Raw genomic sequence first — 22,875 nt, forward strand, 5'->3', positions numbered from 1 at the left:
GTGGGTGATATTTAATTTAAATCATCGATTTATCCTTCTTCACGCTTTTATGAGAATAAAATATAGCGCGGTTTGATCGCAGTCTTAATCTCTCTTACCGACTTATGTCAATATACATCGAGATCGAAAATAAATAACTGTGTCAAAGTCAAACTATATATATTAGATCAGCTGTTTTGTGATATTATTGTTTTCTTGTGTATTCTCAAACAATAAAGTCATGATTATTAAAAAATATTCAAATAAAATCTTTAAAAGATAAATTTCCGAAAGAAAAAAATATATTTTATACGCATTTGAATCTTCATAAATTAAGGTTTGAGTCTTCACTAAGCGGGTTCGAATCTTTGCTGAGATAACACGTTGTAAATGCAAATCAGCGCTCAGTTCTGTCACGTGCACAGTCGTCTCGTACAAAAATACACAAAGATACATGAGTGTGTGTGTATCAACGATTTAAGAAAATTATGATATGAATCATGTTATGTCGACTACACACAAACACAAAGAACCTTTGTGTATGTCGCGATTATTTTAATCACAATCAATCGTGTTTACATCTCATAAGAAGGATATTTTAAATATATTCGTTTTTTGCACGTATACGTATGTGCATTATACATATACCGCACAAAGTCTTGTACAAAGAAACGAGTGATACGGATGATTTTAAGCTAAAATATATATAGAGCATTCTTCTTATCGAAAGTTCTTAAATACGCCAAATAAAGCGACTGTAAAGCATATCAATGAGCATATTCATCGACGATTTCAACAAGTAATCTGCACAGAAGAAATATTTTTCCAATAAATATTATTATAAAGAATGGATTATGCTGTTACAGGATGGAAACGTTATATATTGGTGCAACCACCTACGATGCTACTGGTGCTCGCTATGGCAATGACAGGTAATAAATCAATCTTTTACATTGACACAATAGCTGATGTACATCATTTTCCACAGGTACTATCTTCACAGATCTAATAATATACCGTACATGCCTTATAACATTGGGAATAAACGAGACAGAGTGCCTGATACTTCACAATAATAGCAGCAGCGAGGAAGCACTTAAAATAAATACAAAAGTGCAACCACACGCCAGTTTAATTCTGATGAGTAAATCTTTCATCGAAAGTATTTTTCCTTCGCTCCTATCTTTGTTTCTGGGACCATGGAGTGATAAGTATGGAAGAAAACCTGTTATACTTTCAGGATATATAGGTAATCATATGTTATAAGTATTGTAAAATTCTAAAAAAAAACTATGTTGATTTTAAAAGTGTTACAGATTAATTTATAATAATTAATAATGTGATAACTGATTATTTATAAAATAAATGTATATAAACATAAATATGTAAAGATAAATAAAAGATATCACAAAGAGAATAATATAGATAGATAATAAAAGATGAATTGCATATTATTGTCACACTCAATTCTTATAGAATTTCATTTTTGACAATTTTACTATATATATATATGTATACATGAGGAAAATAATTTACATATATTTAACATTTAATTCTCTTCTAGGTATATCTTTAACTTATATTCTTCTTTCTATGATGACTAATTGGGAGGTTGGGCCTTGGTATTTTTTGTTAACTTATATTCCTATGGCTCTTCTGGGTGGTATAAGTGTATTAATGTTAGCTTCAATTTGTTATATTACTGATATAACTGATAATAATGAACGGGCATGGCATTTGGCCTGGTTAGATGCGTTAATTTCTCTTGGTTTGCTAGTCGGATTGTTTTCTGGTCCAGCAATATATCAAGCATATGGATACACTGCTGTGTTCAGTGTTGCAAGTGTGCTGTGCACTGTGGCTACATTGTACACATTTTTTATTCCGGAAACTATACAGAGTCGTACTTCCGTGAGTGTTTCAAAATAATTATTAAGTCAAATTACAAATGCAAATACTCTCGATGTACTTAAAAATTGGCGTGAATTAATATCATTTCTCCATAAATAATAAAGAAATTAATCACTGTTTATTTTCTTTTATAGGGTATCTGCGACATATTTGCTTTTATGCTTGTAAAAGATATTATTGACACATGCATAAAAAAGAGAGATGGATTTAATAGACCATTAGTCTGGAGCTGTATAGCTTGTATTACGTTGTTATTAATTGATTATCAAGGTAATCTTGCTATCGGATATCTATTTGCAAGTGCGCGACTCGGTTGGACTGTAGACCAGTTCTCTATTTATATAGCTACAAGTGTTGTGATAGGAATTTTCGGCACGATATTTGGTATTAAATTGATACGAAGATGCACAGGTATAATTTTAACGTATGTGAACTTGTATTCACTCATTCAATGCATAATTTATAAAAATATTTGAATTATACCTAGGATTTGCAGAGGCGACAATTGCCATAATATCAGTTACATCATCTCTTTGTGCTGCCTTAGTGCAAGCTTTTACATGGCAATCTTGGCATATGTATCTGTCAATAGGTGTAGGTGTGTTTGGTAATTTATCTCGACCAATGATACGTGCTATATTATCCAAAGCGGTACCTGAGAAGGATACAGGTATAAATTTTGTCTCTTAATCTTAATAATTAAATCAACATTAAAGTGAGAATATTCATAGATATATATTCAAATGATGATTATTAATTTTTCTAATAAATTTACTATATTAACACTTATATATTAACACTTTGTGATATATCTTGCAAGAAATATAGTTTTATATTCTATTTCAACAGGGAAGGTTTTCTCTCTAGCAACATTTGTAGAGACACTGTTACCATTCACTGCAGCTTCTTTATACACTTTTCTTTATTCCCAATACATGCCACCATTGTACCCTCTGCCAGTGTGGTTTTTCTCAGTAGCATTTTATGCCACAACTATTATAATATTGATATATATTCAAATACATATGAAACGCAATATTATATCTTTCACTCCATTGAGAGAAGATAATGATTCAATTATTGATATTTATTAAGTAAAATCAAATATGAAAAATGTTTATTTCAAGATAAAGTAATCAGCTGATAATGAAGAAAGATGATATTTTTTAACAATATATGATATATTCTTTATATATAGATTGTACTTAGAATTGTGTAGGTATGTATTTAGAATTTTTGTATATGTTCTGTATTCTATATCTCCAGTATATTAGTACAATATATTAATATAATTATTTATAAGAGTGTACAAATCGGAATTTATATACACTTGAAGCAAGCAATATCATATTAAATAAGAAAATATTTCATGTCTGTGATATTTAGGAAATTATATATATTTTGGCCTTAATTATCGATTTTTATATTATAGATTGTTATTAAATGTAAAAAAATGTTAAAAGTTTATAAATTAATAATATAGAGATTATTTATACTTATATTATTTTGTAAAAGTTAACATCATCTTTAAAAGCATGGTAACATTGTTTTAATTAAAAAAGAATAAACTTATTAACAAAAAAAAATTTGTTAAATAACTACCCCTCTTCTGTATGTTTTTCTCTTTAAAGATTAAGATATATTTATTACTATCACCATTGGTTTAGATGTTGTCGAAATAATCCACATGATCGCCCGCGTTGTATTTATGTTCTTTCAAGACTTCGACAAGACGATTAACAGTCTGTTCTGTAGTCAATGCAGTTTTGGTTTCACGCAAGCGTTTCAAATCGTTTTTAGTTTTGGGATCGGCGAGTGTCGTAACTACCGTTTGATACATGTCTGTTTCGACCGGTCCTGGTGAATAACTTAAAACGTTAACATCAGGATTTTCCAATGCAAAGACCTATATGAAATAAAAAAAACCATAACTCATTAGAATAATATCTGTAACACTCTGATCTGATTGTGTAATACGTTCAAATGCATTAATAAATCATAACATATACAATACCTTAAAATACATTTCTTTTGCTGCTTTTACTGAACAATAGTAACCACAAGCCGCATTTGCGTCAATACCAAATCGAGATGTAATATTGATAACAACTTTCTTAGTGTTTGTGCTATCATCAAACAAATTCATAATCACTGCATTCAAAACAGCAGGCAGGAAGAAGTTTAGTGTGTAATATTGTTTCCATTCATCTACGTCTACCAATTCATTTACAAATTTTGAGATATCGCCTATAGTACCTACATTATGTATTACAACTACACGGTCAAATGCATCGCGAGTAGTTTTCTTTAGACATTCCAATATGGTCTCTAAAATAGTATAGAAACAAAATATTCTTATAAAATTATCTATAATTCATTTTAAGAAAAAAAAAGAACTCTGACTCACTTTCAAAATCGGTTTTTGTCACTGCACCAAGATCCATACCAACAGTGTGAACTGTCACTTTGGAAGGTATATTTTTCGCGACTTCTTGTAAACCACTTAGATTTCTTGCTAACAAAAGGATATGCGAGCCTTCCTGCAGTAGCGAACCAAATGTTATCGCGATTTGACGGCCTATACCACGGCTCGCGCCGGTTATCACCAAGAAAACTTTATCAGATAGTGCTTCAATCGACATGATGTTTTATATTGCAAGTTTATAAAGTGCAATTATTGTCTTTCGACTTATAGGTATGCTCTGTCAACAGCTGATTTGTTTATAATTCTTCCGTTATATTTTTTTGTTGCTCGGCTTCTGTGGTTGCTTGCAATACATCTGCCTTCAACAGATGAACTAACTCGCTGGCTGTTAAAGCCTGTATATGGACAGAATATAAAGAGTTGTTATAAGGCAATCAGTATATTTTACAAGTAGAAATAAGAAAAAAAGGTTTTATAAACATAAAATTACAAATGCTGTATTAAAAAATTATAACAAAAATGAAATGAAATGATAATGGACTTGTTCTTATTATTAATGCTATTCACATATGAGTAGTAAACACAAGTCATGTAAATACATTGGATAAATCTTTTACTATTAGTATTTATACATGTCAAAGAGTTTTATAACTTTGTATCAAAGTGCAACGATTTTTTTCAATTCTTTTGTACAAAGAATATGCAGATATGATTTTCATAATATAAACAGATTAGGTAAATAGGTCATTGATCTATTTTTACTTTTATATTAATTATATTAATAATAAGAACAAGTCCATTATCATCTTCTTTCATTATTGTTATAACTTTTTATTAATATAGTATTTGTAAGCTTGCGGTATATAACGTTTTTTCTTATTTTTACTTGTAAAATATACTGACACAGTTTGACAAAAAAAAAAAAAAAAAAAAAAAACCTGAAATACTCTGTATAGTTTGCAGATAAAATTCTCGTTGTGAAATAATTTTATAATTTATTTTGAAAGATTTAATTGAAAATAGACAACTTAATTTATTATTCAATTTGCTCGCCTGCAAATGTGGGGCTATATGTCTTATCAGAGGGTTTGATGCTAACTCAGCTTCTTCCTCAGACTGGGGATTATTTCCGGAAGTGATCAAACGTGCAATGCAATCCTCCTTTGCTACTGACAACGATGTTACAAGATCCTTTTTTGTTGTACCTCCTTGAAGAATTCTTAATCTAGAATCTATTAACATTTACAATAACTGTGAATAAATATTAATTTTCTTTGAATGGATTATATCTTACTTATATCTGACATTACTCTCATTTATTTTTTTGATTTATTTTTCTCCATATCATGTGTACAAAAGATATTTAAAAAAAATTAAAATCACTGTGTAAATTCTTTTCTATGATGTTTCAAATTAAAAATTGTATATTTAAGTTAAATTCAAATAAATCATCTTGTTTAATTTTTTTTCTTTCTCTTCTATCTAAATATTAAGCATTTTAATTCTCTCTCTCTCTAAAAGTATATTATGTTATCAAATACCGTATGTACGATTTTTTTATCTACATCTTAGACATATAATGACAATTTTGTTTCAGTATAAAACTTGATATCTCTATTAGAGGAATAAACTTTTCTTATAAACTTTGTTTCGCAGTGAGAACACATTATAAAACGCATTATCCATATGTCGACCTTTTCCTCAAAAATCATACATTTTTCTGAGATAGAGATTTATCTCGATAAAGAAAAAAGGCGAATAAAACAAGCGTGTAAATATATTCGTAAGACAGATGAAGAATATCTTACAGAGTTTCTGCAGATACTGCTCGGAATCGGATAATCGCCGATGATCCTTATCCAGGAAAGAGTCCTCGAAACGATCGTTCGGAGTGTCGTCGTCGATCGCTTGCACTGTTGTTCCGCACCAAGGATCGTTGGTATCCGTCTTCATTTTATACCACGTGCTTTCTTATATACGCCCCTCTATATTTCTGATAAAGTAGGTACCGTATGCACCTCTCCCTTCTTATTTTCCTGGAAATCTCGCGAATGAGACTGTATCGATGGATAAAAGCGAATTATAAAGGAACGCGTAAGCATTTTACATCTTACATTATTACATTAAACTTACACAACCTGACGCAATCTTATCAACTAATACAAACATAGACTTATCGATATCAAGAGTGAACGGCCAATGTTGAACCAATAATATTCTCTCAATTGTAAATTTATAATGAACATTCAATTTCTGTATTATTAAAGTGCATATGCAATTATAATTTTTATTCTAAAATATTCTACATTATTTTAGAGTAGAGGAATTCTTGTAAGAACAATATGTCAAATAATTATATAAGCGTATGCATGTCATGTTAGATTTACAAAAACTGTACGATGTTCAAAGATAAAATACATTTTTTATAAACAGAATACAAGTCAAATTGTTTAAAATTTATATTTATAAATTATAGAAATTATTTTTCATAGAGGAAATTACTACAGCACCCAAAATTTTCAATATATATTACCCAAGGATATATACAGACTACTATATCATAATAATTTCTATAAAACAAAAAGTATCTCTGATAAATAATTTTAAAAGTTTTTTTTACATTCAAAATCTTTTTCTAAAGTGTCATGCAAATAAAATATAAGAATACATGTGTTATTTGAAGGGCTTTTTTACACACATTTGTAGGACTTTATTTCTGTCTTGCATTGATAACAGATCACATTGACAAATACAGACAAGTAGTCGATTATATTACAGTAAAGGAGAAATATTGCACAAGCGACATTTTCTTATTTGCACGCGTTTGCAATACACATGATTCATTTCTTTCTCTCGATACACATATATAATGTATATAATTAGCTTGAGGGATTCTTCAAGTTATAACATACAGCTCTTGTATACAAAAAATAAATAAACTTATATATTTTATTCAACAACTCACACAGAATAATACTTATTCATTCTACTAATAAATTATATAATTATATTGGCTTATTTTAATTCCAGTATTAAAAATAAAAATTACATAAATGAATATAATACACATTTTTGTCGTTGTAATTATTTAATAACAGAATTAATATATTGAGTGATAATTGGAATGTTCTTTTATTGGTACATGCCAAGGATAGTAGAGATTATTGACAGATATTGACTAATTCTTGGCTATCCTTATATTCTATTATAATCAATTTCTATGAGATATAGTGGCAAATATTGAGTCAACATGTGCACCATCATATAATATATATAATATACATGTGCACTTGTACAGATATACTCAACAATATACAGCATATGAGAATATAACAGATATATTTCTTTGTATATATAGTTATGTTATTGCTATATTCAATAATTAAAAATGGGGTACCACAACATTTCTATTCATCTTCTTATGGACAAAAGTCAATCTATCATAACTTTTATAAACAATTCTTTCTCACAACTGCAAACTAGAACAGTATTTCCCAATGTTTTTTTTTTAAATATACAATACTTTTTTAACAAATACAAGAAAATCGAAAATATTAACACAACTCCTCTAGTGAGAAGTCTTGCTTTTATAAATGTTATTTTCTAACAATATTTAATATTTTTTTCTTTATTTTCTAGTATTATTTGTGAAACAAAATATTTTTTTATTTTATGTGTGTATGTATGTGTGTGTATATATATATATATATATATATATATATATATATATATATATAAAATAGTAAAAAATAATAAAAAAAGTTTACTTAACATGATAAATAAATTTTTATAACACAATAAAAAGTATAAAAATAATTTTATGAAAATTCAGAAGGAATTATTAATTAATTTCTAATTAATAAATTAATTATATCTATATGTTAAAGCATTTACATATATACAAAAGAAGATTATATATAAATGAAAAAAAAAAACAATTAAATTAACTTTAATTGTATAAAATTATACGTGTGTATACTAAATGTATATGTATATTACATATGTTACTTATATGTATATGTATTTCATATACTTAGTATGAAAATAATTATTGCATTAATAAACTATTGCTTGAATAAATGTTCTTTCGTGTAAATATTACATTTTTCTTATTTCTCTAACAAAGTTACAAATTTGTCACAATACCCTGAGCGGGAAGCACTGTTCTAGAATCACAATCAGTATACATTCAAGATATTGTTCTCTCTCTGAAAAATATATATATGTATAATGTAATATACAAGCTATATAGGAATGCATTTAGCTCACTATTTACTTATAGCTGCTTTTATCGCAATCCTGCACAAATATTGGTTAGAAATTTTTTTTTTGAAGATATAATTAAGATTATAAGTTTAGAAAGCTGAAGAATCATTTCTAAACTTTGAATATTGACAATAAACGGCATTGGTGCAATCATCTTTATAGTAGCTTTTATACACATATACATGTGTGTATATACGAAAAAAATTGTACGAGTAATACTTTTGTGTGTGTATATATATATATAAGTACTATTTGTACAATTTCTTTTACTCTTGATATTTTACCGATTTAATTATATTGAAGATACATAATAAGTCATAAAAAAAAATGCACCTGATATTAAATGTAACAGACAATCCTTATATTAAAATCAGGTATTGTGTTATTTCAAATATTTCCATCTTTTTTACATATTTTCATAGTAACTATACAATTGTACATTATTATGTATCAATCAAATATTCGTTCAAGTTATGACAAATTTTTACTTCAAGCTTGATAAATTAATTTTCATCAAGTCTTTAAAAGATATAAGGTAAAGAAACTCATCCCTTTGCAAATTTTCTAGGATTAGTCAAAATTTAAGTTACATTGAGATTAAAACAGTTATAACATTGAAAATATTACATATATGAATTGCTGTGATAATCATTTCTACAACTAATGTTAAGTATCATTTATATATGCATTTGTGTTTAAAAATATAAAGTTAATTCGCGTTTTCAGGTATATATCATAATGCAAGCTGGCATCATCTATTTTCTATCTGTTATGAGAACTTATTATGACACAGAGAATTTAAATGTGTCATCGCCTATATATATAAATATTTCTTTCACTCTAAATCATTTCTACATAAATTACTACAATCTGAAGATACGTTTATTTGGGATAATCAAAATCGCTTTGACTCAAGCGCACTAGACTTAAAACAAATGGGCACTCAGAAGCGCTTGCACTTTATCTATATTTCTAAAGCTAACGTATCCCAAAATGAAATAAGGTTTCTTACTCTAGGCCGCCTTCTTCCTCTAATTTCGATAAGAATTTCGGAACTCTGTAATTTGGTTCTACTTGACGTGCCATATCTATCAGGCAGAGTAATTTCTTAATACCAATGAATACACTGAAATAAAAGTAAATTGAATATTAGATAAAAATTTTGTGCTTAATGATGAGATATCTGTGACAAAACATTTGTATCTATAACATGTATATACATGTTATATGTATATCTTTATATTTTTATATATTAACTAATATGACATATGTCGTCAGTTATTTAAAATATAAAATAATTAATATTTTACCGTTTTCCTTGAAGCTTTGCATGTAAGGAAGCCATTTCATGTTTTGAAAAGAGATCAACTTCTTCCAATACATTTAACAGATGATCAGGGGTTGACAAATTAGGCACATGAAGAACGGTATTAAATGCTGAGAGTATTTCGAAATCGTCTAATACTTGTCTGCAAGAAAAAATATATTGTTCAGAAAATAATGTTTTATAATACTATCATCTTGTTAGCTGCAGAAAAACAAAATTCTTATTTTACCTGCGACTAGAGGTGCATAGAATTAATAGTTTACGGCCAGGCGGTGGTGGTTTCTTTAATAGTACCAAAAGTGCTTGCAACGTCAGATTAGAATATCTTGGACCGATTGGGCCGTAATCTAGTAAACGTTCTATATTATCAACTAAAATACAGCTGAGCTGCGAACGATATGCATCATCGAATACCTAAAATATATAAATGTGTGATAAATGATTATTTCAAATCCTGTCAAATACAATAAAATAAAAGTATTGACTTTAAGATAAATTTGAAATATTTGTAAGTAATATAAAAGACAAGTTATATATTACCTTTCTTATAGAAAGACATTTTGCAGATTCAACAAAACCGACCATATCATCAGGTGTACAAACTTTAATAAATGGAAAGTCCGAATTCTTCGCAATTTGCGCGGCAAGTGCTGTTTTTCCGCTATTTGGTGGTCCTTCCAAGAGAACAGACACAAGACCAGATCCCTCAGTCGCTCGAGCTTGTTGAATGCATAAAGTGCCATCGGCAAGGATTTCAGCCACTGGCCTTCCCCAATTGATAATTCCACGTATTAATAACTGATTCAGTATTTCCGCGCTTGTACCAAATGCCTAAAAGATATAAAAATGTACCTTCAGTAATTATCATATAGAGATACATATTATATTGTATAATATATATATATATTTTTTAGATATACATATTTAATTATATATATTTTTCAAATTAACTAATATAATGATCATGTGTAAAGTAAAAGAGAGAGAACAAATTTTATTTTCTTAAAATATTAGAAAAATATTATAATAAAATAAGAGTAATGAAATCTCTATAAATGATCAAAATATAATAGTGTTCAGCTATTAGAAACATATAAATGAGTTTAGTGTCTGGTAGATGAAAGATTTCAGGATTTCATTTATCTATATGTGTGTGTGTGTGTGTACAAATACCTTTGCATGTCACTTACCGGTTTAACGTCATGTTCTAGTGCATGGAAAAAGTCTCCTTTAGTGACCATAAGCTTTTCCATCGCGGCTGGGTCAACTTCTACCTTGCTAGCAGCTTTTATTAATCGATTCATAGCAGTGCTCTGTGCGGCTCGGACTAGACCCTCTAATTCCGCTCCGCTAAAATTCTTAGTATGAACCGCCAATTCTTTTAGATCAACATCAGGCGCTATCTTTTTGTAATCTCTCATTCGGGATGTGTGAATATTAAGAATCTGGTATCGCCCATGTTCGTCTGGCAAGCTGATTTCCATTTGCAACTTTAAACATAGAAAATCAAGATATCTATTTAGAGTGTGAAATAATGGTAAATATTATTATATTAAAATAATTATATAAGCAAACGAACGAAAAATAAGGTAGAATGCAAAATTTTGTTTGAAACATTCCATAACATCTTGCCTTATAAGCAAATCAAATTGAACATTCTATTCATATGATGTACTATACATTTCCTTCAAATATTAATAGTAAAAATTTGCAGTCATTCAATATGTATGCAGTTTTAACAATTTATTATTAACAAATTTAGTTTACCTCCAATCGACCAGGTCTTAACAAGGCTTCGTCGATCATGTCCCTTCTATTAGTCATACCGATAACAAGAATATTATTTAATTGTTCAACACCATCAATTTTTGCTAGTAGTTGATTAACTACTGTGTCATGAACTCCTGTATTTCCAGCAACACTACCACGAGATTTACAGATGGCGTCTATTTCATCAAATATGATTATGTGAAGCCCACTGTTTGGACCAAGCTAAAATATATAAATATATATATGTATAAAATTTCTTAAATAAAATATAAAATTAATTCATTTTTTTTCTAAAAGATGAAAGTATTAAATCACTATCTTTAAGTTTTAATCTTTTTGATATTTGTGTACTAAAATACTTAAAATACTATTCTCTGTGCAATTCTTTGTCAGTAATAACTAATAAAAACTAGTTTAATTTTTATTCAGGTCTTCCACAGCTATGTAAGTATTTTATCACATAAATACATCAATGCTTAAAGATTTTATATTGTCTTGAATTTTTTCATTTAGATACAATTTTTTCCAAGTTACATATAAAAATTTTAATTTAAATATATATGATCAACAAGATTTTTTAAACTATTTACCCTCTTTTCTTCCTCTTCTGCATCAGCAAACAATCTTCTGATATTAGCTTCACTTTCTCCAACATATTTATCCAAAATTTGTGGGCCGTTTACAATCTTTGGTTCTCTTGCATTTAACATTGTTCCTATTTGTCGAGCCATTAACGTTTTTCCCGTACCAGGTGGTCCATACAGTAAAATTCCTTTTACATGTTTGCAACCCAATTGAGTGACAATCTCCGTTGGAAAGACGCGAGAGGCAAATGCTCTTCTGAAAATGGCACTAAACTCCTTATCTAAACCACCAATACCCATTTTTTGGAAATCCCAATCTGGATTAATAATGGTTTGGCGAATAGCTTTTCCTTTAGCTTGTCCAATAAGATTTAGGCTTGAGTTTTCTGCTTTTTCAAATTGTATTATGCTGTCGCCTAAGCAGCGACCCATTTTGGTCTTTTTAGGCATTGTACTTTGGCCTGAACTGATAGCCGATAAATCAGCAGCTTCCAAACTTTTGACAACTAATCCAAGCATTTTCTTGTCTTTAAACTGAAATGCCAGCTGCTGACCCACGGTGAATGCCTGGCCCGAAAATTGTAGCAGAAATTCTTTGGCCATTTCATCTGTATTATATGGCTCCAAAGTAACGCTAAAAATAACACAAAAGATATATAAATATAGCAATAATGAGTAAAGGAAGCTTTTATATATCTAAAGTGCCTAGATATAAATTTTTGAATAAAAAATATTCAATATTATTTAAAAAATATTTTATAAATAATAAAAAGAATAACATACGTTTTTTTCTGCAAAAAGTCAGCTTCCAAAACAATATTGCATAAACATTCTGTATTAGAAGTAGGATCAAAATGATATGGTCGAACCTCAATCTCTTGATTGAGGGACAATGTTGCCCATTTTCGCTGAGGCAAACTAAAACCGATTGTACCACGTGGAATCTCATGATGTGTTCTCACGGTAAATACAAAATGATAATTTGGTGCTGTAGTTACTTCAATATGCCTGCAACAAACAATAAAATGTATATTTCAATAAAGACAAAGAGAAAAAAAAGAGAATACTAAGTCAAAGTCTAAGTTTATATAAATTTGAAGAATTTAAAATATAAATAAAATTATTAAATTACTGTTTCTTTTTTTTTATGTAAGGCATAAACAGAGATGTAATATATTATAAATATGCATTAAAAAATATATAAATTAAATTAATACAAATACATAATTGTATATTATGTATTAGGCTGTGTAAAGACGATTATTGCAATAAATTCTTACCTGACATCATCTGGAAAATCATCAGCATTGATAATTGCACAATTAGAAAGACTGAGTTCATCTGTAGGACATCTCACTGCTTTCATCCGCTGAAGAAGGGAGGCAATTTTATTTTCTTAGATTTTATAAAGAAAAAAAAAATTATAGAAAAATGCGAGGCGTGAAAAAGCTTTAAGAAGAGAAGTATTGATGATTTTGACATGACGGGGGAGGGAGCAAAGCAGAAGAGAAGAATAATTCGAGAGAACGATCTACTTGCGCGGCGAGACATGTACGAAACGAAATCACAGTCGATTCGTTTTCGCGATTCGCACTTACCATCATGGACATTTCTCGATGGAAATCAACAGAAAGACTCTAATCATACACCACTATAATAGAATCCGTCTCTGCGCCTCTGATATTGACGTGGTAAAGCTGTCTACGGTCATGCGCGAGAGAAGACAAGTGGTCGTCCTCGACATGACATATACTGCGTTTCTAATTTTCTCTTCGGAAATTATTAATCATATTACGTTTAACGAAAGTTATATATATATATATATATTTTGCATGTAAATAATGCATTATAGGAATTTAAATTCTGACAGAAATACGTATTTATTTTTTGATATCGAAGCAACAAGATTCATAGTTTCGATGTATGTATTTAGCAATGCGATAAAGTAAATATACATATGTATATATATATATATATATATATATATATATATGTGTGTGTGTGTGTGTGTCAATACATGTATTTTATATGGTGAGTAGAGATGCACGATGCTGAAAGGCCGATATTACATTCGTCGTACGACAAATCTTTCGAGCGTGTTGATTGGCTGCAGGATAGAAAATTTTTAAAGATTCGAACTTCTCTATTTCCTATAGCCAATCAGCATGCTTGAAAAATTTGTCGTAATGTCGGCCCAAAAGTGACAAGAGTGCGTTTGAAAATTCTATTTGTGGAGTAGAGTAGAATTTAATTGACCAATCAGGGCAAAGAATCTTTGCTTCCTTTGTTCTGATTAGTCAATTAAATGATACGTTAAGGTGCCTCTTCATGCTGACTCTCGACACTCATTTTCAGCGTCAAAAGACATCACGTGACCAAAAATAAAAATACCAATTCATCAATTTTGATCACGTGATCTGTTTTGACGTCAAAAATGAGCGTCGAGCGTCAGCATGAAAAGGCACCTTAAGAATAGGATTCGGAGGGTGGAGGGTGCAAGTCTGTCAGTTCAAATTGTAAAGAAGAGAGAAGGAAGAAGAATGATGTTTTTACATATGAGATCATTTATTCGATTGAAATGACAGTTATTTTATTGTAGACGCTTGAGATATGTCATCATCCTAGTCACTACAGTTTCGTTTTCGATTATGTATTAATTACAATACGAGATCTGTTTCAAGAAGACAGCTTTTTATATACATTGAAAAGATTAGGTTAGAATTTACAGCTTTATTTACATTTTCATTATATTGAGTATAAATGTATAAACATATTTTTTTAAATATTTATAATAAAATTATAACATTTAAAAGAAACGTTTAAAACGTTCTTGTAAAAATTTTCTGTAAAAAAATTAATCTTTTATACTTTATTCTTATAGCTAGAGGAAATATATTAATCATGGAGCGTGGAAAAACTGGTCTTGGCAGAGCGGTAAAAAGTAAGATTGCTCAACATCCTTCCGATCTATTTGCGCTAGGATCAAAGAGTTCGCGAAATGAAAATTCTGACTCTAAAACCAGACCAGGTGTTATTCATTCGAAACCAAGTGGCAGTTCCTCAACTTCTGGTATACAGTTTATTTTTTTTTCAAGTAGATAATTTTTTATTATTGTTTGTGATAATGTTATAATAAATTATTTATTGTTGTAAATAATTATATAGGTAACGATCGAAAGAAGGAAGCATCTTCTGGATCACTCCAATCATTTTCTTATGTTCCTCAAAAGAAGCCCAAGTTAAGCCATGTTAGTTCCCATCAACGGCAACCTTCTTCTAGTGCAGAAGCTTGGGAAGTTTTAGCTATAGATACTGATTCCGCAGATTTTGTACCTATGGCACTTGAAGCTAATGACAATGACGAGGCTGATAAAGTTATCGGAATAATATGTGGTGCTGTTAAGACACTGAAGAATCAAAAATGGAAACCTGATACATTAATTTACATGGGTTTATTATATCTAGCAAAAATTCGCCCATCCATTTTCTCAAATGATTGTATATTACATGCATTATCATCTCTTTTAAAGAGAGATCAGACTTACAACTTCAAGAGTAAAGGAAATCCACTGGTTCCAGTACTTGCTGCAAATCTCTTGATGAAAGGATTTCACGACAAAAAGAATTGGCCGGAAGTGTTTGTGAAGGTTTATATGCTATCTGTTGTATTGTTTACTGTACGATTTTATCATTATCACTAACTTGATTTATTTTTTTGTAGTTATACATCGACGACGCTCTCGGTGAACGCGTATGGGTCGATCATGAGGAATGTAAAGGCTTTGTCGATAACATACTGACTGGCTTTAACACAAGGCACCCACCAAAGTCTGTGTTACAGCCAGAATTCCCTGTATTGATGCAGCGAGATTGTCACAGCCCGTCTACAGTGGACGACGAAGACCCAGCAGCGTCAACGATGCTATTGTCTGGGGATAAAGAAAAAATAGAGTTTCCGGTGGGTCCACGGTACGCGCATTGCGTGGAAAATATAGAATCGATAGTGTTGGAAGCTGTAAAAGAGCAATTGAACAGACGTCAGGCTGAAACTATAACGAGAAATTTTTTGAAGTTGCTCTCCTCGGCGTGCGGTTTTGTTGAGATCAGAAACATCGCCGTTCCCAGATTGGAAGTATGGCTACATAATCCTAAACTAATGAGACCGGCACAAGAGTTACTTATTTATATTTGTTATAATTGCACGTCTCACACTCAAAGAGACGTCGAAGTCATAAGTCAACTGGTGAAGATGAGATTGAAAACGAAAGCTGTAATTAATTTGTATTTGAATGGTGTCAAGGAACTTATTGGGTTACATCCAGAAAATCTAGCTACTATATTGAAGCATACGATTTATAACGAGTTGTCAAACGCACGCAATCCAAACAACATGCCTATGTTGGCTATTATGTTCCAGACTTTACCCGAACAAGCGGCGAAACTGCTCGCGGAGATTTTCCAGGATTTACTAATGAATCGCGAGGATTATTTAAGACCATTACGTGCGTTACTTAGGGAAATCGTACGTGTATGTCGACATGATATCAGTCTAATCACTTTTGCTCGAACGTTAATGAGCGAGAGACCAGATATAGCTCAACAATTGCTGAATTTCGAGTTTAAAGATCGCATGTTTATGTCAATAGCTGATTTACTTTGCCTATGTATGCTCCTGGCTATAAGTCCACAGGTGAAAGAAGCGGCGACGCTGTTGCAGCGCGCGGATAAGAAAGACGTAGCTCTGTTGCATCAGTTCCAAAATCTTGTAGCCATGATACAATACGAGGCTATACTGTGGCTGCAGAATTTAGCGCAGCAGATGTACGCCACAGGACGAAACGAGCTGCTACACGCGATGCATAAAATCTTACTCCTAGAATCTCCCGAACAGTACTATAAACTGGACAATTGGCCACCAGAGTCAGACCGAGTGTTCTACATAAGATTAGTATCTGACGTTCCTCTGTTGCAAAATACATTGTTGAGGTTACTACTTATTGGTTTTTCAAAGGTGCGTGCTTAAATTCTTATTTGTGAAATAAGTCTTTGTTTAGGGAAAGTTTTTACTTTTATTTTACTTTTGTTTATAGGACAATGGTATTACTCATTCGGAGACACTGGATTTGACTGATCAATTGATACGACGAGCGGCAGCTAATTCGACTGAAAATTTTCCAATGTTACAAACTGAGAAAATGGACATAATCGAACTTATTTTTAATCTCAGCATTTATCAACCACCAGGGACAATAAATATACCTGCTGGGTAAGTGTGCTACGCATAAAGCTTATCTTATATGTTGCAATAGTATGCTACATGATGTACGTTGTTTTGTAGATATGTACCACCAACGTTGGCGATAGCTAATCTCTACTGGAAAGGATGGATAATGTTATTAATTTTGGCTGCTCATAATCCATCCACAATTGGTGCACTAGCGTGGAAACGATATCCTATATTGAGAACATTAATGGAAATGTGTATCACAAAGTGAGTTTAACAATTTTTCAAGATATCTGAAACTAATTATTTTTATCAAAACAAGTAACTCTTAAATACATTTCCAATAAAATATGTGCTTTTGTAGTCATTTTTCGTATCCACCACCGACCATGGCCTTGCCGGAGATCATGGAGCAGGAGCGTACAAAGGAAATGCAAGTCGAAGCTATTGAGAAACAAGAGATATTGGAGTACGAGTCACATTTGGCCGCGGCATCGAGTAGAATTCAGTTATCCGAACAAAATAGTTTCCTGTTATCACAATTGATCACCATGGATCCGACAGGAATAGCTAGAAGACCACCGCCGGCCGTTCTCGAGCAGATACAGTCATTAAATACGTCACACAGATTGGGTCACCTGCTTTGTCGATCACGTAAACCGGATTTTCTGCTGGATATCATTCAGAGGCAACAACAGAGTACGTCACAGAGTATGCCATGGTTAGCAGACCTGGTACAAAACAGTGAAGGTTCTCTGAGTCAATTGCCGGTACAATGCCTCTGCGAATATCTGCTATCGACTAGCTCGCAAACAGTCGAGAAGCAGCCTAGACAGCAACAATTGTTAGCGCATCTTCAGACACTGCTGACTGATCCGAATCAGGATCAGCAACATGCTTACGAAGTTTTGGAATATTTTTTAAGAAGATTGAGTAGCCAACAAAGTAGTAGCCGCGTCCAAGCGATCGCCGGATTAAAGATGGTTCTCGACTCGATACCCTTTGAGGACGAGAGCATGGAAATAGATGGGGAAAACGAAAAGTAAGTATCTAAATATATATTCTAGAAAAAAGAAATCGATTTTAACACTTTATCTTTTCCAGGGAGATGTGGCTTCTACGAAAATTACCATCCATACCTCATTTTCTGTCGGTACGTTCATTGGTTTCTACGGCACTGCGTGGTGCTTGTCAAGTCGAAAATAGCCCCGATCTTGTGCACACATATATATCATATCTTGCCGCGCATACCATCGATGATGATTTGCCTGATTTGACCGACTTGGCGAACGAAATCTCCCAATTGGTCGTTGAGCGTAGTACCATCATCGCGGCAATACTGCCTCAACCCGAAAGCGACAATCGACAAGCCAAACAAACGTTACACGCTTTTATGGCAATCTTTTGCAATTACCTTGAAAAAGCACGATCGCCTAGAGGAGAGGATTACCAGTGGTCCGAGAGTCAGGATCAGATTCTAGTGCAATGGAATAATGGCGAAGAGTGCACCATGCATATTCTAGTGGTGCACGCCATGATCATACTATTGACATATGACACGTCCGAAGACGATCCGTTATTCAACAACTTATTGGAAACGTGGTTTCCGTTGGCGGAGCCACCAAAGGCTTTCCTTGTTGATACTAGCGAAGAAGCGTTACTCATACCTGATTGGCTCAAGTTACGAATGATCAGGAGCAACGTGCCACGCCTAGTCGATGCGGCGCTGAAAGATCTTGAGCCGCAGCAGCTAGTACTTTTCATTCAAAGCTTCGGAATACCTGTATCGTCAATGAGCAAATTGCTCCACACTCTCGATTCTGGTGTTCAGATAGATCCGAGCTCGGTGGGTGAGGCGGTGTTGGATAAAACGTATATGGCACAGTTAGTCGAGGTGCAACATCGAAGAGGTGCTACGGGTGGGTTGGTATTTGTACAGGTGTTACAGTTGCTGGAACCGCAATTACCGGATGAGAATGTCGCACCCATCAACATGCTGCAGCAGTCATTGCCGGCTAACGCCATGGTGCAGAAGCAATCCGTTATACAATGCTCTGTAAAAACCGATGTGCCCCACTTGATAAATCGACTATTCATCGAGAATATTCCGATAAATCAGAAAATGGACGCGTATCGACGTTTGCATAAAACTCTAGCGAAGGATCTGCAAAAATCAAACGTGAAGGAAAGCGGCGCCGTGGTACTGGCGATACAACACATATGCAGCGTTTTAAGTTCTATGCAGGTCAAACAATTCCTGGCCTCGCTCGTGCACATGCCGCAGTATTCGTGCACATTGATGCGCGTGATCCTGCTACCATTGAAAAGATCGTCGACATCGAAGCACGTGGTCGAATTAGCGCGCAACATGTGTCTGAATCTGATATCGTTGATAGGTGACGTGAAGGCACCGGTTCTGTCGATCCTGCGAGACTTTGCTAACGTGCAGTCAACAAAGACCCCGCAACGCGCGGAACTGTCGATGCTAATGCAGAGCCACGGCGAAGGTCCCGGCACGATACTAGAGAACACAGATCCCGTAAATTTGGAGAGCGTCGGCCGTAAATTGTTGGATTTGTGTCTGAAACAACAAAAGAATGACGCCCTGGTCGAAGCTATGGCGAAATTATTGCTCAGCGATAGTAATGAAGGTGCATTAAAACCTCGCACGGGGTTGTTGATCGATTGGTTGGCCTCCGTGGAGCCCGAGTTGATCGGTATTTGTCCTAATCTCCAAATGAAACTTCTATTTGGCAAAGCGAAAGTGCATATTAACATCGATAAGAATGTCATGAGCTCGCATTCCTGTAGACCTTATCTACTGACATTGTTGACGCACAGAGCAAGCTGGGCCACTTTATATAAATGTGTCGGACACTTGTTGGACAAATATGACGACGGGTGAGTAGAGCGTAGATGAACAATCTCTTTTTGTCGATGTTGTTCTCAGTCATTGTTTTATCAATTTTCTTCATATATTGCGAATATATTGTGTTTATAGATATGATCCAACCGCTGTTCTGGACTTTTTATGGGCACTGACATGCAATCCCAAGCTATGGCAAGGTCGAGACAAATTTACGCCGAAGCATTATGTTCCTGAGAATATTCTATTACTTCAAAAACGTCAGTTACTTAATCTTGTGGCATATCTAGTGTCTGAAGCTGTTATCATCTGTAGCATGCAAAACAGAAACGCTGCTCTCGCGAGGATGGATATCAGACTCGATCTACTTTTACATTGTATATCTACTGAAGATGACTTGATTTCCAGTGTAGTTAATTACCTAGCGGAACGCATAATGGACAACATAGAGTACGAATTTTACTATCTTACATATCTTACAATACGCGATTTAGTTAACCGATTTAATGTATCTGAATTATGCGATTGTTTTCTTAATTTTCAGCTTAGATTCGGCGGATATGGCGCATCAGTTTCTATTACACATGTACATGAAAATTCCGAAAGTCATTTGCTACCTCGACACTTTTCAAGCGAACAAATTCGTCAAAGGGGCAAAGATAACCGATTGGACAGGCTCAGTGCTCGATTGTATGAGTCACTGTTTATTGACTGCATTGGCGGCGACTCCGAGACAAAAATCTTGGAACGCCAAGTCACAAGAATTTGAACTTTGCGCGAGAAAAATGGCCGCGGTACATCCTATACTAGTACTACGACAGTTACCCATGTTGGCATCGTCTTTGATGGGAAGATGTTACCTCGATTTTAGTCAATTTAGATCCGGCCACCATTTGAATCTTTTCACTCAAGTAATGGGACTACTGGAACTGTTGCAGCCACATTTGTTTAATGAACAGCATAAAATTCCTTTGGAGAATACCTTGGAGAATTACTTCCAATGCTTTCAGGTAATACAATTTGTGTAATTCTAAATTAATAAAAGAGAAGAAATCGCGTTTAATTGTAATTTACAAAAACTATAAAAAATGAAAAGAATAAATGCTTACCATGATTTGAGATTAAATATCAGGGATCATTTTATTAGTTGCTATAAAATTTGCTCGAAAATGCAGCTTGCTTTCTTGATTATTGAACCAAATCCTTCAAATATATTATTCTAATACTATAAATTTTAATACAATATTGTTTTCAGAATTACGGCCATGTGAAAGATCTCAGTTCCTTGTTGAATAGATTCGTATCATTATTACAGTCATATATCTCACATGATCCTCAACGAGCATTAAAATATTTACACAAGCACGCACAAGTTCTGCAGTAAGTTGCTTTTTGTTAAAATGCATATATTATACGTGACATTACGTGACTTACACATTATTTACATACATAATTTACACGTACGCATGTACAGTGAATTGCAGGTAAATTATCCTAATTTAGATGCTTTGAGAATACTTGTATCGGGAATACCAATGCCAAGGGAGGGAGAAGATGCAGATGACATTCTGATTACCATAGCTCCCGCGCCGCATCGTTCGGAGCCTGTTATTCCGGAACACTGGCAATCATTAATGGGTACACTCAGCAAATTGTATGGTGAAGGTACAAAATAATAATTATATTGGATATTTTCATTTTTTTAATTTTTGAGATGTAAAGAAAAAAGAAATTTTATATATATATTTAGGTATAATAGAGTAATAGAAAAGCGGATAAATTCATATCTGATCCAAATGTTACTTCTGTAAAAAATTAATTCTCTATTTTCACTTATCAATTCTTGTTATAAAAGGTTTATATTTTCATTTAGTTTCCTTCTTTAAGCTTGTGTTAATATGAGAAATATATTCTAACGAATCGATTTTCTACTTTACACAGATGTGTTCAATGCCCTTCAAGAGGTCGAGCACGTGTCTTCGCGAAAACCTTCGGTTTTGGAACCAATAACGGATAATATAGCAGAACTACTCGTATCACCTCAAAGCAATATTAGAACGCTCGCTCACACCCTACTTGCTAGAACATTAAAGCATCGTCCTACACCGAATGCGACTATATTATCCGCATTTCAAAGATGCTTAGACAGTGATAGAGCGGATGTTCTTATGTCAGCTTTGGAAAAATTACCAGATATCGTATTGTGCATGCAAGGTAAAGTTGCAACAAGTTGGATTCACATATCTCGATATTGATTTATGTCAATAATTATAAATATAAAATTTTTAATTTTCTCTTATATTGCAGAACATGCTTTACCATTGATGCAAAGGGTGTTTGAGTTGGGAGTAAATTCCAATGTCAATGCGATGCCTTATATCACTAAAACTATTGCTCTGTTAAATACACAACAAGGTTGTTAATATCAAAGAATGTTAGTTTATTAGCTTTGTGTAAATATTAAGTATAAAATCTTTTTTACAATTGAAACAATGACTTGTTACCTCTCTCTCTCTCTTTCTC

The 22,875-nt window shown here is 32.5% G+C and overlaps 5 protein-coding genes across 7 annotated transcripts; 2 read left to right on the forward strand and 3 right to left on the reverse strand.

Moving 5' to 3' along the window:
- The first annotated feature begins 361 nt into the window (after positions 1–361).
- Positions 362–3,270, forward strand: LOC140673047 (probable peptidoglycan muropeptide transporter SLC46). 2 transcript variants are annotated; one of them, XM_072905627.1, is made up of 7 exons: positions 362–778; positions 846–911; positions 968–1,228; positions 1,544–1,890; positions 2,025–2,301; positions 2,378–2,560; positions 2,740–3,270. In XM_072905627.1, the coding sequence occupies exons 2-7, from the start codon at positions 881–883 to the stop codon at positions 2,982–2,984; spliced, it is 1,344 nt and encodes a 447-aa protein (XP_072761728.1). In that variant the 5' UTR covers positions 362–778; positions 846–880; the 3' UTR covers positions 2,985–3,270. The 2 variants fall into 2 exon arrangements, with proteins under 2 accessions (XP_072761728.1, XP_072761727.1); XM_072905626.1 differs by having other exon boundaries at positions 363–911.
- Positions 2,414–4,532, reverse strand: Sptr (Sepiapterin reductase). Of its 2 annotated transcripts, XM_072905640.1 has the most exons (4): positions 4,298–4,532; positions 3,905–4,218; positions 3,547–3,796; positions 2,414–2,545 (listed from the first exon to the last, which is right to left on the reverse strand). In XM_072905640.1, the coding sequence occupies exons 1-3, from the start codon at positions 4,530–4,532 to the stop codon at positions 3,554–3,556; spliced, it is 792 nt and encodes a 263-aa protein (XP_072761741.1). In that variant the 3' UTR covers positions 2,414–2,545; positions 3,547–3,553. The 2 variants fall into 2 exon arrangements, with proteins under 2 accessions (XP_072761741.1, XP_072761740.1); XM_072905639.1 differs by lacking the exon at positions 2,414–2,545 and having other exon boundaries at positions 3,324–3,796.
- Positions 4,533–4,576: 44 nt separating this feature from the next.
- On the reverse strand, positions 4,577–6,474 carry LOC140673053 (uncharacterized). Its single transcript, XM_072905644.1, has 3 exons — positions 6,124–6,474; positions 5,369–5,547; positions 4,577–4,710 (listed from the first exon to the last, which is right to left on the reverse strand). Exons 1-3 carry the CDS (start codon positions 6,266–6,268, stop codon positions 4,612–4,614), a joined length of 423 nt encoding a protein of 140 aa, XP_072761745.1. The 5' UTR covers positions 6,269–6,474; the 3' UTR covers positions 4,577–4,611.
- A 514-nt stretch (positions 6,475–6,988) lies between these two features.
- Positions 6,989–14,138, reverse strand: LOC140673044 (vesicle-fusing ATPase 1). Its single transcript, XM_072905620.1, has 10 exons — positions 13,861–14,138; positions 13,543–13,631; positions 13,046–13,270; positions 12,269–12,896; positions 11,676–11,900; positions 11,099–11,398; positions 10,449–10,739; positions 10,138–10,322; positions 9,892–10,050; positions 6,989–9,707 (listed from the first exon to the last, which is right to left on the reverse strand). The coding sequence occupies exons 1-10, from the start codon at positions 13,870–13,872 to the stop codon at positions 9,590–9,592; spliced, it is 2,232 nt and encodes a 743-aa protein (XP_072761721.1). The 5' UTR covers positions 13,873–14,138; the 3' UTR covers positions 6,989–9,589.
- Positions 14,139–14,770: 632 nt separating this feature from the next.
- Positions 14,771–22,860, forward strand: Ints1 (integrator complex subunit 1). Its single transcript, XM_072905773.1, has 14 exons — positions 14,771–14,976; positions 15,144–15,332; positions 15,428–15,909; positions 15,984–17,273; positions 17,353–17,528; positions 17,601–17,753; positions 17,851–18,528; positions 18,591–20,387; positions 20,488–20,802; positions 20,897–21,362; positions 21,608–21,732; positions 21,827–22,017; positions 22,294–22,566; positions 22,660–22,860. Exons 2-14 carry the CDS (start codon positions 15,164–15,166, stop codon positions 22,773–22,775), a joined length of 6,231 nt encoding a protein of 2,076 aa, XP_072761874.1. The 5' UTR covers positions 14,771–14,976; positions 15,144–15,163; the 3' UTR covers positions 22,776–22,860.
- The last annotated feature ends 15 nt before the right edge of the window (positions 22,861–22,875 follow it).

Source organism: Anoplolepis gracilipes, chromosome 14 (assembly GCF_047496725.1).
Source record: "Anoplolepis gracilipes chromosome 14, ASM4749672v1, whole genome shotgun sequence".
Taxonomy (NCBI): domain Eukaryota; kingdom Metazoa; phylum Arthropoda; class Insecta; order Hymenoptera; family Formicidae; genus Anoplolepis; species Anoplolepis gracilipes.

Bases quoted from the DNA above. Each gene is read 5' to 3' on its own strand.
- LOC140673047 (XM_072905626.1), top strand. From the start codon at position 827: ATGGATTATGCTGTTACAGGATGGAAACGTTATATATTGGTGCAACCA. The intron at 1,229-1,543 runs GTAATCATATGT...ATTCTCTTCTAG, and splicing joins TATACTTTCAGGATATATAG to GTATATCTTTAACTTATATT. The intron at 2,302-2,377 runs GTATAATTTTAA...AATTATACCTAG, and splicing joins ATTGATACGAAGATGCACAG to GATTTGCAGAGGCGACAATT.
- Sptr (XM_072905640.1), bottom strand. From the start codon at position 4,532: ATGTCGATTGAAGCACTATCTGATAAAGTTTTCTTGGTGATAACCGGC. The intron at 4,219-4,297 runs GTGAGTCAGAGT...ATACTATTTTAG, and splicing joins GACAAAAACCGATTTTGAAA to AGACCATATTGGAATGTCTA. The intron at 3,797-3,904 runs GTATTGTATATG...TATTTCATATAG, and splicing joins CAAAAGAAATGTATTTTAAG to GTCTTTGCATTGGAAAATCC.
- LOC140673053 (XM_072905644.1), bottom strand. From the start codon at position 6,268: ATGAAGACGGATACCAACGATCCTTGGTGCGGAACAACAGTGCAAGCG. The intron at 5,548-6,123 runs GTAAGATATTCT...AAATGTTAATAG, and splicing joins GCAGTATCTGCAGAAACTCT to ATTCTAGATTAAGAATTCTT. The intron at 4,711-5,368 runs GCGAGCAAATTG...GTCCATATACAG, and splicing joins ATATAGCCCCACATTTGCAG to GCTTTAACAGCCAGCGAGTT.
- LOC140673044 (XM_072905620.1), bottom strand. The intron at 10,323-10,448 runs GTAATATATAAC...TATATATTTTAG, and splicing joins AATGTCTTTCTATAAGAAAG to GTATTCGATGATGCATATCG. The intron at 10,051-10,137 runs GTAAAATAAGAA...TTTTTCTTGCAG, and splicing joins CTATGCACCTCTAGTCGCAG to ACAAGTATTAGACGATTTCG.
- Ints1 (XM_072905773.1), top strand. From the start codon at position 15,164: ATGGAGCGTGGAAAAACTGGTCTTGGCAGAGCGGTAAAAAGTAAGATT. The intron at 21,363-21,607 runs GTAATACAATTT...TATTGTTTTCAG, and splicing joins ATTACTTCCAATGCTTTCAG to AATTACGGCCATGTGAAAGA. The intron at 21,733-21,826 runs GTAAGTTGCTTT...ACGCATGTACAG, and splicing joins AAGCACGCACAAGTTCTGCA to TGAATTGCAGGTAAATTATC.